A 19,991-nucleotide genomic window follows, 5' to 3' on the forward strand; every position below is an offset into this window, starting at 1 on the left:
TGATTAGGCGTGTAGAACCCTGGGCACAATTAGCTCCATGAGAGACTGCCCCTGCCTTTATCTGTCTCCAGTTCTGTGTGACTTACAGCAACTAATTATTGAAATAAAAATCGCCTGACCACCCAGCTGCTGGAAAGAGGGCCCTAATATCTATTAAGTTTGCCTTTAATTATTGGAAATGGCGGCAGCTTCAGGCAGTTAGGGTTTTCCCATCATTATGAGCCTTTTTCTCCACCTTTTTGAGGCTTGAGTGCACAGAGATGTAAGTGAAAGTTATATCTAAACCACTGCTCCCTCGCTTTTCTCCTGGACATCCTTTTCTGGGATGCCTTGACTAACAAACTTTGTCTGCTGAAAGGACCCCTCTTGGCACCTCCCCAAGGGGCTTCGCAATCATTGCACCTTACAGAACTCCTGGCCCTTGATAGAGTACTTTGGATGTGTGTGTGTGTGTGTGTGTGTGTGTGTGTGTGTGTGTGTGTGTGTGTGTGTCTCTGCAAGGGCCTATGCAGTTGGTACCTTCACAAATCTGGAGGAAACACGTGAGATCAATTAAAACAAAGAGTTTCACCATTTTTAGAAACCTGAAACTAATGCCTGCTCCCTGTTTCACTGGTTTTCCCTCTGGCTCTCCCTTCTCACCCTTCACCCATCATAGACCGGAGGCCTAATGCAGGAGCCCCAGGTAATTACAGGTTAAGCCTTAGACACAGCATGAGATATGCAATTAATCAACCCAACTATCTCTCCCCTCCCTCTGATTATCTCATAATGTGTTCCCAGAATAAGCCCATAGAAAATCAGAAATCTGCATGGGGCCCTTACACACTTTTTGCAGAGAATTGGCATTCTAATAGCCTGGATTTCAGGCTTGACCTTTCCATGGGTTTTCTAGGGAGAAGGAAGGAGGCCCCTTTCAGCAGGTGCTGAACTACAGAGGAGACCATGTCCCAAGTTGTTCATGAAGAAATTCAGTCCTAGCAGACAGCCAGCTCAAAAGAGGCCCTGGTGCGTGTGCTTCTGAGAAAGCCACATGAAGTTGAGCTGCCTGGTGGGAATACTGTGTAGTGTGCAGGAGAGAGAGGGTCATGGAGGATATTTTGATTGCATCAAGAAGTTTCCAGTGATTCCAGCCAAGCCCACATGAGAAGCATGTGGACAAGTGTGAGTACTCTCCTCTCCCTGTCCCCTGGTTAACTCCTGCTCAGCTTTTCAATCTTAGCTCAGGTCTCACCCCAGGAAGCCTCTGCTGTGCACCTCACCTGAGCTGGTGTCCCCCTCTCCACCCCCAGACTATCTATGTCAGTTGCTTTTTAGTGTTCACTGTGCTGGAATCACCTGTAGATATGTCCGCCCCACTGACTGCATCTGGTATAACTCCTTGTCCCCAAATCTTGCCCTGAATCTTACAAAGCCTTGTTAGATGGGAAAAGGAGAGCAAGGATGGATGAACCCATGGAAAGGTCACTGGGAAAGTGAGGACTTGAAAATTGTAAGAGTGATGTTCAGTCTAATGAGAAGACTCAAAGACACAGACTGACCCATCTTTAGTCTGGAAGGGCTATTGCCAAGGCAAAGGCATTGTACTTATTTCCTGAGATGCCCAAGGAGGAGAGCTGAAGCTTATGTAAGGAAGATAAAAGGAGGCAGGTTTGGGCTCTATGTCAGGATGCACAATCAGACCTATCCTTGTAGGTAGTAAAGTCCTCAGTTTTAGAGGTAGTGTGACCAATTGGTGGAGATAGGAACAAAGAGATTCAAACATCCAATTGGGCACGAACCAGCTGACCTTTGATGGTACTTTCAATCCTGAGATGATAAATACCACATTTTCTGACTCTAAGATGCCACCATTTGTAAAAAGGAATCATTGGCAAGTAAGTAGCCTTAGGAAGGGAAGAAGGTATGGAGAGGAATCTGGGAAACACTGCCCTCATTCTACCTTCTGCTGGTTGAGGTCCCCAGCCCTGTGCGTGAAGGATCTGGGCAGCTCTGGAGCGAGCTCTTCCCACTCAGGATCAGGAGAGGAGCCCACACAGCAACTGCCTGCCCTTCAATACCTGCCCTGTGACAAGCTCTCCAACAGAAGAGCAAGATGGCTCCTGCGGACAGCAGCACCATCTGTCACCTGCCTGCCAGCCACTGAGTAGGGAAGTCCCCACAGCTACACTGGGCACATGGCCACACTCTACCACATTCCCAAGAAAGTCCTTCCCCTGACCCACAGTGCTGTCTTTCTGTGCAGGGCACACTTTGAGAAGCAGCTGTAAGAGCATTCCTCCTGGAAGCCCAGGTCAGGTGCTAACTCAGTTCATCAAAGGAATTAATACTGCTAAAAAAAAAAAAAAAAGTGAAAGAACACATAGAACATTTAAGCAAATTAGAATAAGAGATGACCTGGGCGGGAAGCAGTATAGGTTTTGATTAAAAGCTTGAGTCTTAGGGTGATACAGACCCAGGCTCTACCACTTGTTTCCTGTGGCCCTCTGAAAAAGGTCCTTAACCTCTCTAAATCCTGGCCTTTTTCATCTGTAAAATGAGAATGGTTAGGGGTATGGTGAAAATTAAATGAAGTATGCATGTAAAGACCTTGCCATTAGCCACCATTATTATTATCCCTGTCTCACTTTTAAACAGCAAGGAATTCTCTAAAGTGACAAGGCCAAAGAAATGTGCTCTGGGTGCTTCAAATGGGAGTACAGACTTGGGAGGCAGGTCTCCCAGATTCCAGTTTGAGCATATTGTGTAAACTCAATCATCACTTTACTACTGTGAGCCTCAATTTCCAAGTCTGTAAAGTGGGTATAATGACACCTACTTCTCTGGTTTGCACACAACCCAACATAGTACCTGGCACGGAACAAGTACCCTCTCCACTCCAGGCATTCACCTTCATATCACAATGGAGTTTAAAACAAAGGACTTGCAGGGCCATCTTTGAAGGAGTAGGGAAACTAAAATTGTATGATGATTTTATACAGAGAGAAAGGGATAGAGGGCAAGAAGGGGTGGGGGGAAAAGAGGGAGGGGGAGAGAAAGAAAGAGGGAGGGAGGGAGGAAGAAGAGAAGCAGAGAGAGAGAGAGAGAGGGGGAGAGGGAGAGGCTGCTGCCAGGGCTTATATTTTATAGAATACATTTTAGCTCTGAAATATTTATGGCCCCTTTCTGACACACAAAGAACTAAAAATATCACCATGTGTTTATGTTAAGGAAAACATAAAACTTTAGTCCGGTAGGAATTCAGTCAATTTCCTGGTTCGTCTCTAACTGTTTCTGAGTTTGCAAGGAAACCCAGGGTGGTTACCAGCCCCTTTTTCCCGCAGGGCTTTGGCAGGGGCAGAGGTGCCTCAGCAATCTACACCTCTAAAGTCTCCCTGTGAAGGCTCCAGGCCTACCCCTTATCAATATTGCTGGAGTTCAAGAGAAGGGCCCAAGTTTGCTGCTTGGGTTTCTCCCCACATCAAAAGCTTTGTTTCTCCATCTCCCCACCTCTCCTGGGTCTCACACCCTTGCCATTCTTCCAAGTCAGCTGCTGGTCCCCACGCATTAGGGCCTCTGAAAACCGGTTGGAGGACACACTGCCCTTAGGATCTCCAGATCCAGATCTGCCACATGCATGTTTGCATGTTATTGTCCACTTACATTATAATGGTTCATAGAAATTCATTTTTTTTTTCCTGCCAGGCTGCTCATTTCTCACCTCTCAAGCTTTTGTTGAACCTCTTTCCCTCCCTGAAGTCTGAACTCCAGGAATAACAGTGCTTCTGTCTGTCCCTGGGTTCTCTCGCACGCCCAACTTTCCTCTATGCTGTGACCTAGAGAAGTGTTTTCAAACTGTGGTTGGCAACCCATCCATAATTCTATTTTAGTAGAATGGAATAGAATAGAAAATATCAGATTTCACTCTTGAGGAAAGGTTAAGCATAGTTTTTGAAATTTTTGTTTTAGTTAGAAATTGTAGATTTATGTGTGTACCAGATTGTGAAATAAATGTATTTTTACTGTAGGTCAGAGAAATTGGAAAGCCATAGACCTCAACTTCTTTTCTCTCCTTACCTCAAAACTTCCTGGCCTTGCTCTCTTTGACTTGACATTCTTTGGTCATAATTTGAACGTCACTTTCTCTAGGCAGTCATCCCTGATTATCTCTCCACCTTTGGTCCACTGGACCAGTGGTGACCTTCGACTGCCTCTCTCCTTGTTTGACTCACTATCTTTGAAGCTCCAAGGAGTAGCCAGGTTATTGGTCTTGTCCACTGAGGCCTCGCCCAAGGCTTGGAACAGCAGGATAGGACACAGTGTTGTGGTGAGGAGGGGAGGCTGGAGAAGGGGAAGGAGGGTGAAACAATAGAGCCTCAGTAGGTTACCTCCAAGCATCATTCGCAGCACTCAGGACAGAAAAGGTGCTTAGTAATTATTCACCAAATGAATTAACCAATAGTACAAGGTGTGCAATACCTTTCTTCAGGTTTAAACATTTTCTTCTGATTCAAATCCAGACCCCGACATGTGCTCTAGACCAAGTTACTTCATCTCTTTGAGCTTGTTATCTCATCTGTAAAATAAGAGAAAATATAAAATAAGAAGATAATATCTAACTGCATAGTTGTTGTAGGGATTAGAAATAATGTGTCCAGAGTCCCTGGCACATGAGTAGGTATTCGATCAACAATAGTCGTTTTACTGTTATTGCCTCTTTTCTTATCTGAAATGATACCCTGATCACCGTCACCACCCTGTGTCTCCCAGGCCTCCCCACATTCACACACCCTCCAGATCCATTCAAGCCCAGCTCCATGAAAAAGAAATTAAAAAACACCAAAATGTGGGGTTTAGAGTCATTGGGTTCAGGTCCCAGGGCTGTCACTTACTGGCTATGTGAACTTGATCAACTGTGTGATTTAGCCTGCTTTTTAAAAATGAAAAATAACTAGGGTTCTTGTGAGATTGTCCGAAAAGCACTGAGCACAGTGTGCAGTGCGTACATGCTTCTTCTCTTGTCTGGGGCCCATTCTCCTTCCCCATAGACAGACCAAAAATGACCCCACGTCAGCATAAGGAGAAACTCGCAAAACTGCAGTTCATTCTTTATCAAAGCACTCATCACTGCTCCCTGTGGCGGACACCCCAAAGAGGCACTGAGCTGTCCTTGAAGGACTCATGTCCTTCTCATCTCTGGGGCCAGGGCTCAGCACAGAAGTGGTCTGTAACAGTTGTGGAAATTAACTCCTCTGTGAGGGTACCTTCGTGGTGCTCGGGTTTTACCTGGAGAAGAGTTTCAGCGAGCCATGGGTTGAGAGTGGGCCAGGGTCTCAGATTTTTCACATGTGGTCTGTGCCGGATGCCCTTTTTCTTGGTTGTAAACCTCAGCTGGAGCCACAGTTAGACTCTTCATCCTTAGTCAAGGCCTGAAATGACCTCTTCTTCAGGTGTGTGTTTGCTACTCAGCTTCCCAGACTATACTAAACTGCTTGATTTTGTATGTTTAGTAACTGCTATATTTAAAGCACTTACAAGATTTGTAATAACAACAAAGCAAAAATGATGATGATAAAGATTGATGGTAATAATTATCCAATCCCTATTCCTATAGGTATAAGGTACATTACAGCTTACAAAGCATCTAACAAACCCAGCCTCCTGCGTAAGGGACTTGCCCAGAGCCACATATCCAGGAGATGGCTGGGGCTGGACCAACTACTGATCTGGAGCTCGTTCTATCACTGTGTGGCAGAGCATTGTGGGAAGGAAGATTTGGAGATGGATGGGTTGGCTCTTGATTTGCTTCCTGACTGTGTGGTTTTAAGTCAGTTATTTAACTTCTCTAAGCTTCAGGATATTCATCAGTAAAACAGAACCAATACACAGATTAGGAATGGTGAGGACTAAATGAGGTCATCTAATTTAAGCACTTAACCCAGCATCTGGCCTATAGTAAATCCTGAACAAGTGATAGCTTTTAGTGTTATTAGTTTGATGATGATGATAACAATGATTACTGAAAGCAAATCAGAGAGTTAGGGGTAAAGCTGTATTATAGGTCAGGATCCTTACAGGAACAGAATTCACCCCAGGTGATTTAAATGCATAGACTTTAATGAAGAGATACGCTCGTGGGCAGGTAAAGGGAGCCAACCAGGATGGTGGGACACCCAGGGTCTGTCAGCAGCAGGAAACTGGAATATTCCTGGGCCTGGACAGGTGAGGGCAGGGAAGGATGTTCACAGAGCCCAATAAAAAGCTGGAGGCCTAGAAGAGGGACCACCTGGTAGGAGATGGAGTCGACAAAGGACTACAAAGCAGGGAGAGAGTAGGGACGCAGCCCTCTGACCTCTCTCCAATGCCCTCTTGCCCCACATCTCCTTCAGGTGCCTCCTTTAGGTGAGCCCAGCAAGCAACATATGCAGAGTCTTAGTGATACTGCAGATTGAAGATGTCTGAGAAATGGCAGGCAGCTCTGTGGGACAAAAATAGAGGGTTTGGGGAGGCGGAGGTGGCAGGTTGTTCTGTAGGCAGAGAGGAAGTGGAGGGAGAATTAGGAATGGCCAGGCTAATGGATTTAGAGGCAGTGGGGAACCACTGGACCAGTGGTCCTCAACCTTTTTGGCATCAGGGAATGGTGCTCCTATGAGAATCTAATGCCTGATGATCTGAGGTGGAGCTAAGGCAGTGATGTTAGTGCTGAGGAGCAGCTGCAAATACAGATGAAGCTTTGCTTGCTCGCCTGCTGCTCACCTCCTGCTGTGTGGTCTGGTTCCTAACAGGCCACAGACTGGTACCTGTCCAGGACTGGGGGTTGGGAATCCCTGCACTGGACAGCAGGGTAAGGAGGTATTGACATGTTTAAACATAAACGTGTGCCAGTGCTTCAGTCCCCCAGCCCATGGATGGGAGTCACAGGGTCAGAGGTCAGCACCCTTCTCCAGCATTCCTCCCATCCTCCTGCCAGGGTCTCAGCATCACTGTGCTACAGAGCCTTGCTCCAAGGGGAGCTTTTCTCCACTGTTACTTCTTTCATCCCAACTGCTTCTTTCTTTCTCTATTAAAAGCCAAGTTGAGTGTGAACCATGACTGACCTCCCATCTGTTCAAATAAATATTTACTGAATTACTATATTAAGCCTAAAATGGGAAGAAAAAAAAAAAGGAAATGGGAGCAAAGTGAGTGTTTTCCTTGCCTCTGCTTTGTGACAGGGAAGCTCTGAGTTTTGGGGCTGTGTAAGAAGACAGTCACCCACCAATTCAACAGCCTGGAATGTGCCTCAGCCTTATTAGCATATGTTTCTGAAGGGATGTTCCTTCTCTAGTTGTAAATGACACCTAGCTGGAGACTTCTAAAGTGGTGTTTTAAAAATAAAATGGTTTTTTTTTTTCTGATGATGATAATGGCTAACTATATTCAGTACCCATTACGAATCAGAGATCTTATGTACCAGGGACATGTATTAAATTCATTTAATCCTCAGAACAGCCTCAAGAGATTGACTATTTTAGGATGAGGAAACTGAAGCACAGAGTGGTTCCATAACTTGTCTTAGGTCACACAGATGCTAAGTTGTGAACTCAGGCTGCCTTTAAAATTTAAAAAGAATGCATCTAAGCAATGTCTTTAATTCAATCTTGGATATACTTAGTGCATATGTACTTAAATTGAACTACCAGTATTGGATACTACTTAAGATTGGTAAGAAGAAATGAATTTTTTTCATTCATTCAACCCAGCAGACATTTCATGAATTCTGTGGATGCCACACCTGCCTTCAAGGAACTGCAGCCAAGGGGCAATGTAGACAGGAAAATGGATCATCTAGTTAGGCGGGTGTTCTATGATGGAACAACATGCAAAAAAATGGAGAGGCCACAGAATTGCTGCCCAGGAAAGTGGCTCAGTGAGGTGGAAGTGAGACAGGCCAGATGGAACAGCCTTTTCACCAAGAATCTGGAATTCATCCTGAAGGCTCTGCAGGGCTGCTAGAAGAGCATAAGCAGGGCCATGGCATGACCTGAGTTTAGGAAATTCATCTGTCACATCCTGTAAATGTAGTACCATCTAGTGGTTATATCCATGTGCTGAGTTCAACTGCCTAGGTCAGAACTGTGGCTCCACCACTCACGAGCTGTGTAACCTTGGGCAGGATACTTTACCTTACAATTTCTCAGCTGTAATTTGCAGACAATCATAGTACCTATATCACTGGATTTAAGTGAGGATTAAAATGTTTCCACATTTAGTAAAAATACTCAATAAATATTAGCTACTACTAATAATAGTATATTGGCTATTAATACGATTAATAATATGAATTATTTAGTGACTGGTATTAATAGTGGCTAATATTACTTGAGTCCTTACTCTTACTATCACCATTATTATTGTCACTCAGGGAAATGGGTTGGAGGTGAAGGGCCAAAGGTCACAGACACTAGGCAGCAGTCACCATAAGTCCTCATCCACATAAACCGGAACAGCACTTTGGGTCAAAAGCCAGTTTTGGGTCATGATATCAATTTTTGGAGTTATAATAAGCCAGTTTTTAAAAAAAAGTGAAAGAGAATTAAATAAGAAATAGAGTACATTTCTCATAGTATAGTAACTTCAGTGTTGTGAATCTTGTTTCCATTTATATATATAAACACACACTCACATACATAAATGTGCACATATCAGGTGACAATGCGAGATATTTTTCAAATTATGGATTGAAGTCAAAAAGATTCACAGACCCTAGAGCAGAAGATAACATCACTGGTCTTCTCTATGCCCTCCCTGCAAGCATTCAGAGGACTGTCATCTTGTCAATCCATGTCAAGAGGCCAGAGTTCAGAGCCCTGGGTTTGGACCCCAGTAAGATGATTCGATTTATATGTATCCAAGGTCATACCCGTGTCCCAACACTAGTTTCTAGGGGTATTGTGAGAATTGGGTCCCAAAAGTGTGACCTGCTCATCTCGATTGGCTCTAGTTACAACCCTAAGGCAATGTCATCTGTGTAATAATGCTGACTTTGCTACCAACTCATCATGTGTCCTTGGGCAGGAGGCTGTATGGCTCCCGGTCGCTGTTGACCCATGTATACAATAAAGGTGAAAATTGTTTTATCACATGCTTCATGGTTATTATGAGGCACCAATAAAATCACAAATGTTTGTACTCCTTGAAAATCATGAACATGTAGAGGAAAGTCTACAGCAGACACATGGGACCCATGACAAATCCCAAGACTCCGAGTGATAACCTCAGACATTCCCCTGCTGAGCAAAGTACTGCAGCTTTCCAGGTTGGGACATGTGAACTCTTTTGAGTGGGTCTAGAGAGCTCTTTAAAGAGACAAAGACAGTGATTCCATTTAGTAGTGATTAGCACATCTGCTTTACATGCAGAAGGTCCTAGGTCTGAGCCCCATTGGAACCATGGCCTATACCCCAGGCGCGTGCCAGGCCCCCAGGTGCATCAGGCCCTGGGTGCCCCGGAAGAGCATGGGGGAGACACTCCTCCTTCAGAGATCCAGTTCTTAAGGGGAGACGGTAACATCCGTAGGTCAGGGGTGGAAGTGGCAGCGGCAGGGAGGGGGAGATAAAAAAAGAGAGAGAGAGAGACGGAGAGAGTTTGCATTGGAGCCAAGCTAAGACCTGCCCTGTAGAAGGCCTTTGGCGTCTTGGAATGGAAGAGAGCATCTTCAGGTGGGGAGGGAGGCCTATCAGAGGCCTCAACGCCAGCACTAAGACCTCATGACATGGATCACAGCTCTCTCTCTCTCTCTTGTTTTGCTAATAGAACAGTTATATAGCAGAATGTTTTGTATACCCATATTGCTCTGAAAAATGGAACATTGAAAGAAAGAACTGGGAAGGTTGTATGTGTCAAGAAATATAAGAGCCCTCATCATACTTTGTACAGGATATTCTGCTTTCCTCCTGTGCTCACCTCCTGACTCTTGTAGAGGGTGCTGTTTGCTACTCCAGAGCCAAAGAAAGATATTTAGAAGTAAAAAGAGGGTGCCATGACAGCTTTAAAAATTCCTGGGATGTCAGTCGAGAGTAGAAAGGTCTAGAAAGGGAAAAGACAAAAAAGGGAGACTAGGAGCATCCCACTAATCAGATATCCTGGCAACATCCAGATGTATGGGGCAGGCGCTGTGGCTTCCCCACATGATAATGGTGTCACTGATGAAATAGTGAGTCTGGAACTGAGAGAGCCCTCTAATCAGCATGGCAGTCAGGGTCAGCCTAGCTGAAAGGACACTTCTGTGTAGTGAGTGGAAGGGAGGGGACTCAAGGGGACAGAGAAGAACAGGAAAAATCTGGCAGTAGAGCCAAACAGACCTGGGTTCAGACTCTGGCTTTGTTACTTATCACCTAAGTGACCTTGAAGAAAGTTCTAAACCTCAGTAATCTCAACTATCAAATGGGGATTGACTGGCCAGTTAATTAAACAAACATGTATTAGGTATGCCAGGATTCACTCTAGGTGCTATGGATCAGGAGTGAGCAAAACAGGTAAAGCCCCTGCTCTGGTGGAGTTAGATGTTAGTGGAAGAAAACAATAAGCAAGTAATTATTTAATTATCTGGTGGTGATAAGTATGGATTGGTTGTTGATACCTTGGCTCATTTTCCAAAAAAAAAAAGTTTGAAGACAGTAATAACATCTTGACACTTGTGATGATTTAATGAGATAATATATGCAAAGTGCTTACTCCATTGTCTGCGTATAGTTAGTCATTTCACAAATTCTTAAAGAGCCCGTGTTCGGTGTCAGACCCTGCTCCAACAGGGGACATGATGGGAACAAACATGTGATTCCTGTCTAGGGGGATTAGGGAAAACCGGTGCCTTCCCACCTTTGTTAGGTTCCTTGGCATCAACCAGAGGAGAGACTGAGGAGCAGAAAGAGACAAGATTGTTCATTAGAGGCTCTGGGTGCAAGTTCCCCTGTACTACTTATGGCTGTGTGGCCTTGGTGTGGTGCCCTCACCTCTCAGAGCCTGAAGCCCTTCTCCACAGAATTGCAGGGTGAATGGAGGTCTGGGATGGACCTGAGTATTGTCTTTGCCTCCTGGGGCTGGAGTTCAGGCCCTTTCTTTGGTTTCTTTGGCTCCAGGCCACTTGGCTCTGAGTGCAGCAAGGACCCTGTTTGTGGATGTGGAGGAGTGCCGGCCGGAGGCCATGGACGTGAAGGAGAGGAAGCCATACCGCTCGCTGACCCGGCGTCGCGATGCGGAGCGCCGCTACACCAGCTCGTCCGCGGACAGCGAGGAGGGCAAGGCCCCACAGAAGTCCTACAGCTCCAGTGAGACCCTGAAGGCCTATGACCAGGACGCCCGCCTTGCTTACGGCGGCCGCGTCAAGGATATGGTGCCGCAGGAGGCTGAGGAGTTCTGCCGAACAGGTGAGGGTAGAACCGGCCAGGGGCAGGGTGTGGGGCTGGTGTTCGTGCAGGTGTGTGCGGCAGGTGTGCATACTCCAGGGGGTAGGCGCAGGGGAGCAGGAAGGCAAGCGAGGGCAACGGTCAACACCAAATCTCTGCTTTTTTGACACGGGGGATCTGGTCAAAGCCTGCCCTGTAGTTCATTTTCTAGTTCATTCATTGTTATGCTCAGGCGCTTCCTTGGCATAACTGGGCTCCATGTCAGACTGCCTAGAGTTGAGTTCAGAGCCTTAGGCTCTCCTCTAAGCCTCAGTCCTCAGCTGTTAAATGGGTGAGTGGTTTCTCTACTGTGCTGAATTGTTATGAGGACTAATTAGGTGGTGAGTTTGATAACACCAAGTAAGTCTAAGGTAGACCTAAAGCTTAATAATTTGGCACCTGACTCCTACTTCTTCATTTCCTACACACAGTGGTCACCAAAGCCTATCCATCCTACTCCAGAATACCTTTCAAATTTGTCTCTCTTCTCCATCCCCCCTACCACTGTCCCAGTTCATGCCACTATTCTCTTTCTGTATGTATATGTATGCGTGTGTGTATATATACACACACACATGTACATAACACATATATACACATATATATGTATATATATGTCTCTTAGGGTTGATCACAACCCCTGTTCACCCAGTGCTGCCCCCTATGGACCATTCTCTGCACTGCAGTTGGAGTGAAGTTGGAAATAATTTTCCATTGCCCTTAAACGGCACTCCCTAACTTGGCTTAGTAGGGCTTTCCCCATATTCATTATCTTTCTGGATTATTTATCCCCTGCTCCAGCCTCACTGAACTGCTTATTATTCCCACACCCAGCATGATATATGTTCACTACCCTGATACCTCTGTGATTCCTGTTTATCTGCCGCAGCGCCTTGAGTCCTCTGATACCTAGTGGGCCCCTACCAATCCCTGACAGTTCATGCAGCCCTCCCTCATTCTGCTCTACCCACTCCCCTTGCACAGGCAGAGTTAGCCAGGCACCGTGCTATATAATTTATACACATTTTGACGTTGTTGTTTAATCCTTACAGCAACCCCACACCAAAGCATTTGCCCAAGATCACAGAAATAAGAAGAGCTGGTCACAGACATACACACCCGTGTAACCTGACAGCTTATGTGGCCTCCCCCACAGGTCTATGTCCACATGAAAGCTGACTTGTTAGTAAGGCTGCCTCTCTGGCTAGAAAGATAAGGGGTTTTCTGCTCTTTCCCAGCTTGTGTGTAAGAGCTCAAACTCTGGCATCAGACAGATATGGATTTGAATTCTGGTTCTGCCATTATTACTATCCTCAACTTCTTTCCCTGGGCAATGGGAAAACTGTGACATCTCCTAATAGGAAGGTAGTCAGAATTAATGAGGACTATAAATAAGGCAGTTGACACAGTATTTGGCACACAGCAGATGCTTCGTAAATGCTGTCTACTACTAATTGTCTTTGGGTCTCAGTGAAGGGAAGGGACAAAATAGTATCAAAGCTTTCCTCCAGCTGGGTCACACTCACACTTGATAGAGCTCAGTGAGCCCTGCCAGGCCCAGCTTGGCCTAGACACCACCCTAGCACATGAGACTGCAGAAGGAGCCCCTTCTGGTCTTTGTAAATAACAAAAAAGAAGTATTCTCATCTCATAGGCAGGTGTGAGCTTTGCAATTTATGAAATGCTCTCACTCCATTACTTCTCTGGATCCTCAAAAATCCTGTAAGGGTAGCAGGTCGTAGATTATCACTCTATTTTAAAGATAAGAACACAGATCCAAGAGATGTCACCAGCCCAAGATTGTACGGCTAGATGTAGAATGAGGTGGAATGTCAGCCTGTATCCTGGGATTCTCAAGAAAGAGACCAAAAGGACTTAAAGGAAACAGAAGGACTTCTCATATTTGGTGAAATAAATCTTCTAAACTCACACATCAGAGGGGCTGGGCTGGCTCAATGGGATCACTGAGCCCTTAGAGTTAGCCTTCGCCTTGCATTTCTCCGGTCCTGGGATGTCTCAGCTCACTCACACTGACACTGAGTCTGGCTGCTTAAAAGGGTATGCAGGGCAAGCCATATGGAAATCAATGCAGCCAGAGCTGTTTATTGCAAATAAATTTGATTTTTCACTTAACATAGCAGTCATTCTTCATAATGTGTGACTAGCCTCCCTGGAGAGGGCTCGCCCAGTAGAACAGGGATATAGGATTGTGGTGTTGGGGGTTGGGGGGGGCAGTGAAGATGGAGGGTGGACAAGATAGGGATGGGGAAAGGAGATCAGAGGGAGGCAAAAGGAGCATGCAAAAAGTGTGGTGTGCAGAGGGAGTGAGGAGCAGACTGAGGGGATTTAGGTTCCAATTTGGAGTTTTCCTCTACGTAGAAGGAACCAAAAGAGGAGGGCAAACTGGACTATGGCACATAGGGGTGGTGCTCGATATTTAACATCTGGTCAGGCCCACACTGTGACAAGTCAGAATAACTGCCTGACCACTGAACAGAGCCCAGAAGCCCCTGCTGACATTAATCAAGTAGAAGCTGCAGCGTAGGGAGGCTGGGGGGTGAGAGGTGTTGTAGGGAAGAGGCCGGAGCAGGCAGAGCAGAGGCTGGGAACACTGAGTGTGAGGATGCTTGGGCATCGGTTATTTACCAAGAGACATAGAACCATTTCATGACTTTAACCTCCTTGCTGGTAAGCTTCCCAACCACAGGCCTGGAAGAGGAGAATCAAGGCCCTCCATTCAATTTTGCAGACATTCATTGGGCTCCTACTGAGTATCAGATTTTGTTTTAGGCACAGGGATTTAGGAACGAGCAAGACGTGGTCTCTGCCCCTGTTAAGTCATCTCCAATGGAGGAGTCAGGCCTTTAACTCTGTGTGGCATGACAGGGCTCAAGGATGCTCAGGGAGCTTGGAGAAAGAAGCAGTGACTTCTTCCCAGGGTGTAAAATTAGGGGGACTCCATGGAGGTGCCATCCGTGTTGGCCCTTCCTTAAAGGATGTGGAGGATTTGGGCTGCTTGGGAAGGGCTAGAAGGAGCCATCCAGACAGGGGGAAGGCATGGACATGGAACACCATAGTGAACCCAAAGGACAGCAGTAAGTTGTGGGGCAAAGGCACAGGCTTCTGGTGGGCAGACCCATCCTCAGCACCCTAACCAAACTCACCTGTGTTTCCTTCCAGGCACCAACTTCACCCTGCGTGAACTGGGGCTGGGGGAGGTGACACCGCCTCATGGGACCATGTACCGCACAGACATCGGCCTTCCCCACTGTGGCTACTCCATGGAGGCCAGCTCCGATGCTGACATGGAGGCCGACACTGTGCTGTCCCCTGAGCACCCTGTGCGACTGTGGGGCCGGAGCACGCGGTCAGGCCGCAGCTCTTGCCTGTCCAGCCGGGCCAACTCCAACCTCACACTCACTGACACGGAGCACGAGAACACCGAGACTGGTGAGTGGCCTCCTTGGCCTGCGCCGGGTACCTGGGTTGCGGGACCTGGGTTTTAATTACAGTATTTATTTTCTGTTCCATCGCTTGGGGCTCTGGTGAAGTCGCGGAAAAATTGCTTTGCTCTTGGTGGACAAAAAGTCAGAGCCTCTTGCACAGTTACATGAAATACCCACCAATTGGTGTCATGACAGAATGAGTCTCTGCTCTTTTTTTCCAGATTAGGAAGGGGTTTAAGGGGTGGGGCTATTGCTTACAGGTGCCCGTGTGTGAGGCAGCAGAGGGTCCAGGGGATGCTGGTAACCCATCTCCCACAGTTTGTCTGCTATCACATGGTGATCAGAGGATGCCTTCTAAACAAAAACTGTCATGTTGGGTAACTTAAAACTTGAGGGTTTGCTTTTCCATATCTCATCTGCATATTTGATTTGGGGACATGTTGGCTGCTCCAGACTCCTTATTCTACTCTCATCTCTGCAGCTCCTTCTTCCAAGGCCCATAAGATGCTGTGAGAGAAAAAAAGATGATATTTAGTCCACATAACTCCTTTCTATGGTGATGGAAAGGGAGCCTGGTTTCAGAATTACTTCTTAGTCTCAAACCCAAGGAGCTTTGAGTTGGATGCACCCCTGCCATGAGAATCTCCCTTTCTGTGGTGTTTTGTATCCCACCAGTAAGTCCCTGGGCAGCTTTGCAGCCCCAGGTCTGCACCGAGAAAGGTCCTACTGGAGTCTAGCAGTGAAGATTTAGGGAGGGTGGCAGAGATCAGGGATGGCCCCTCTGTCTTGGCAGGGGTGGGGGGAGAGGTGGCAGGGGCAGGGGATTTGTTTCTCAGAAATCCAATGAGGGGGTCTGCTGAAGCTTCCACACTAGATGTGGAAGGAGGATCTGGGGTGGACAGTCTGAATGAGAACTGGAAGAGCCAAGCCAAGTACCAGTGTCCCCTACTGGTTTCCAGCCCTAGCTTCAGAGATAAAGTCTTAGGTGGATTAGTCTCTGAAAAGGATGCTCCAGCTGGGTTACACAGGACACAATTGCAGATTAGGGATTGGACAGAAGACTAGGTAAGGTCAGGATCAGGTGGGAAATTTATCTTATTAGAGTCAGGTGCAGCAAATTTCTGAATGTTCATTTTGCCTCATTTCACTCCTCCCAGAGAACTCAGTTTTCCTAGGGAGCATGTGCACCTGTCTGAGAGGTTGGTGGAGCAGCAGGTTCTGGATACTGGTTTGGCAGCATTACCCTCCCCTTATCCCCAACTAGCCCTCTGAGAGAGCCAGTGACCTCAGCACTTGAAGGATCTCCTCCTCTCTGCAGTGGGGAAACATCCACAATCCCTCATCTACCTTCCCACTAAGGCCCAAGCTAAACTAGCATGTCTTCCTCTTCCTAAATCAGAGGCCTGTAGAGAGAAAATGGTGTCTGGTTAGGAGAAGGAAGCTTCTGTACTATCACTGACCAGAGGTGTGGCACTGGATAAGTTCCATCCTTTCTCTGGAACAACCTCAGTTTCATCTATAAACTGTTTTAAATGAAATCAGCATTTACTGTATTCTGAGAATGTTAATAGTTCTTAGATGGGGGTTGGGGAGGGTAAGTACTCCAAGGTCAAATAATGTTGGAAACATTGGGTTAAAGGGATTAAAACCAGTTTCTTTACTGTAGGACTTTTTTTCAGGGCCCTTAAAATATAGTAATGTGCATGCTAATGGATAAATTACCAAGGAGGGATAAATGCAACATTCCCCAAATTGATCCCAACATAGAAACCTTTATTCTCAGAGCTTCTGCTGGGTTCAGGATTCTAACACACACCTTTTGGGGAATAACTGAGCTGAAAGACCTGCAGGCCCTTCCAGATCTAGGATTCTGTGATTCTACATGCTTACATTAAGATGAAGGTGCACAAAAGGAAAATCATAATAATAGTTCATATCTCCTGCTGATTTTCAGACCCCAAGCACAGTGCTAAGTGCTTTAGTTATATAATCTCATTTAATGCCCACACAGTCCTTCGAGGTAGGTGTTGTCATCCCTCTTGCACAAAATCAAGAAACTACAGCACCAAGAGGTTAAGCAACCTGCATAGGTCACATGGCTAGCAAGACAGAATTTGAACTCATACCTATGTGACTCTAAAATCCTTACTCCTGCAGCTTTAGTTGTAGTGAATTTCCTCTGCCACACAACTCTTGGGTTGTTTGTTCTTTTGAAGGTTTCTTGTCAGGGTGATAAATGATCACTTTTCCATAAAATCATGGCAGAGTGAGGTGCACGCCGCCCACATTATTGTACATTCCCTGAGAGCTGAATTACAGCTGAATTAAGCCTCTGTTGGGTGATAATGACATAGTTAACGAGCCTGAAGGCTTCAGCCTTTGATAACAGGGACAGGGAAATGCCTGCTTGCTTCTCCTGGCCATGCCACCCTCTCCTCCTGACAGTTCATTTCTGCATTGGCCACTGTACTTTAAGCCTTGCTGTACTTGGGGAAGATGGGGCAGGCAGAGGTGGTGGGCAGGTAACTATAACAAAGAGCCCCTGGCCTCTGCATCCCTTTCAGGCCTGGACTCCCCAAACCTAGACACCCACGGGCACCCACACACTTATCCACTTTCTCCCTCATTGGGAAGTTACACTTACAGTTTTGTTATATTCAGGTCTAAATAATGACAATGACTCATATCGACAGTAAATGAGCCATAGGAATGGCTCCCTTTTACCCATTGATGAGATTGACAGTCTCTTGTTCACACGGTATCTCCTCAACAGCTGATGACGGGGGCTCAGAGAGGTGAAGGGCGCATGGGCCTCATCTAGTTGAGTTTATGCCGGGCTCTACACAAGCCTTCATTCTTTTCTGGCTCTCCCTCTCTCCTCCCTGTTCCCTTGCTCTTCAGTCTTCCTCCCCTGCCCACCTCTCTTTCTTTCACATTCATTCCCCTGGCCCCAGTTCCTGTTTTTCTATGATGAGAATCCAGATCTTACTATTAGAACAGGGTTTAGTTCCACAGGACTTGTAAACCAAGCCATCACAGCGTGGCCACTTTTCAGGAATAGGGGGAAGCTACACTGAGGGCCTACTGGTTGTCAGCCCACTGTATATATGCAATTGTTTTGAACCCTCGTAGCAACTCCAGACATTATCGTTTCCCAGGTGGGAGAACTGAGGCTCCAAAAACGGTCAACTGTTCTGCCAGAGCTTGTACAGCCAGTGAGTCAGCTGGTCAGCAGAGCGTGGTTTTGAACTCAGATCTCTTTGATCCTATAGTCCGAGCCCTTTGTTCACCTCCATTTGAGTCAGCCAGTGTTAGACTTTCAATTGAGGCCACCAAAAAAATGTATGGCAGTGTTCTCAGAGATCCTTACCAGATGTAAAATGCAAATGTAATCCCCAGCAACTTCCAGCCCCAGGAACCTAACTCTGTCTCTACCCACGCCTGGCCTTGCATTAGTCAATAGTAATTGTCAACAGTATTGATAGCGGTAGAGGCTTTTACTGAGGTCACAGTGATGCTGCATGCAGCTGCCATCAATAATAACTTTTATGGGGTCCATTAAAGCCAATTTCTGCCCCTGAAGGTTAATGTCAGCAGCTTTTATGTCACTGCTTAATATACAAAATAAATACAGAATTGACTGGATAATGTAAACACAAATCTTCCTTCTCAGGGCCACCAGGAAGAGCCAGCCCTCAGGCCTCTCCTGCTGAGTGAGGCCAACAGGCTGCGGGGCAGTGAGTAGGAGCTGCCATCTTGTCAGGCACACAGTCGGCATTCAAAAATGTTTTCTTGAAAGCAGAGGTTGCGATGTGAGCTCAATTTCCACCTATTAGGTCAGGTTGACATAGTGTCTCTTTTGTAGATTCATTCTGTAATTTGTTCTATCACTACACCAAGCTCCTTCAGTGTGCCAGAACTTATTCTAGAATTGAGGACCGAGATAAATAGCTGGAGAATTGGAGATATAACAATGGAAGTATGTACAGCAGGCAGTGTCACAGAGTAGGAAGAAATAGTAGCTCCTGGCCTTAAATCCTGACCATGTGACATCTCAGCCCTGAAACCTTGGGCAAGTCACCTCACCTACCAGAACCAGTTTCCTCATTTCTAAAATAACATGCTAGTAGTTACCAAGGCTTGGGAGAGGATGGAATGAAGAGTTAGTGTTTAATGGGTGCAGAGTTCCAGTTTGGGATGATGAAAAAGTTCTGGAGGTGGGATAGTAGTGAAGGTGGCTTAGTAGTGTGAATATACTTAGTGCCACCAAATTATATACTTAAACATGGTTTAAAGGGTCATGTCTGTTTTACCACAATAACAACAACAATGAAAACAGCATGTCATCTTCCCTCCTTGAAGTGTTGCTCTGAGCCCATGCTACAACATTTGTGAAATAACTGGTCTGTGTTGGTCCTTAATTCATACTAGCTATTAATATTAATTTTTTAAAGAGATGTGAAATGATAGTAAAAGGAGCCATTTGTTTTGCCTTGAGGGTGCAAAGGCTCATTCCTACATTCTACTCACAGTATGCACCTGAGCTTGAAGGCCAAGTAGGATTTTACAGAGCATAAGAGATCTGAGAGAGGCATTCCCAGTAGAGGCAATTGCTCAAGCCAGTGCTTAGAAACATTAAGAAGTATGGTGGGTCTAGGAAATAGTGAGAATTTTCTTCTTACTTTAATCCCAGAGGCAAATTGAGAAATTCATGTAGAAAAAGAAACAAAACAGAATCGCAGTTACCCCAAAATTATCAAGCAGCCTGAGTGTCAAAAGAGAAATTATTGGTTAACCTAATTAGGCAGCCAAATTGCTTATTCAGAATCAGAAGATTAGGTGAGCATCTCCAAAGCACAGAGAGAAAGAAGCTCATTACCAAGTTAACTCAATTTATCCTCTGCACTCCCTGGCTCCATGCTCATGAGACTTGATTTTAAAAATCTATAAGAATATCTATCATTAATTCCCTAAGTTGCCAGAGTACTACAGCTGCCCAGCCATTGTATATGAGACTCCATCTTCTAGGATAGGAAGCCAGGCTCCCTCAGCTGGGGTAGGGATTGGAACCCCACATTTATCTACTCTTCTGCCTTGTGAGCTGGCCCACACTCCCAAGAATGCAGAGGTGCTTGACATC

The 19,991-nt window shown here is 46.0% G+C and overlaps 1 protein-coding gene across 13 annotated transcripts in view; it reads left to right on the forward strand.

Annotated features, from left to right (window-relative positions):
• The window catches only part of TENM4 (teneurin transmembrane protein 4), a 690,656-nt gene that overhangs the window by 319,655 nt on the left and 351,010 nt on the right, over positions 1 to 19,991 (forward strand). For all 13 annotated transcript variants that reach the window (XM_016161403.2, XM_016161409.2, XM_016161404.2 and 10 more), the window contains 2 exons: positions 11,100 to 11,387; positions 14,586 to 14,855. In XM_016161403.2, the coding sequence (XP_016016889.2) occupies positions 11,100 to 11,387; positions 14,586 to 14,855 (558 nt within the window). The remainder of the gene's footprint in view (positions 1 to 11,099; positions 11,388 to 14,585; positions 14,856 to 19,991) is intronic.

Source organism: Rousettus aegyptiacus, unplaced genomic scaffold, assembly GCF_014176215.1.
Source record: "Rousettus aegyptiacus isolate mRouAeg1 unplaced genomic scaffold, mRouAeg1.p scaffold_m13_p_5, whole genome shotgun sequence".
NCBI lineage: Eukaryota > Metazoa > Chordata > Mammalia > Chiroptera > Pteropodidae > Rousettus > Rousettus aegyptiacus.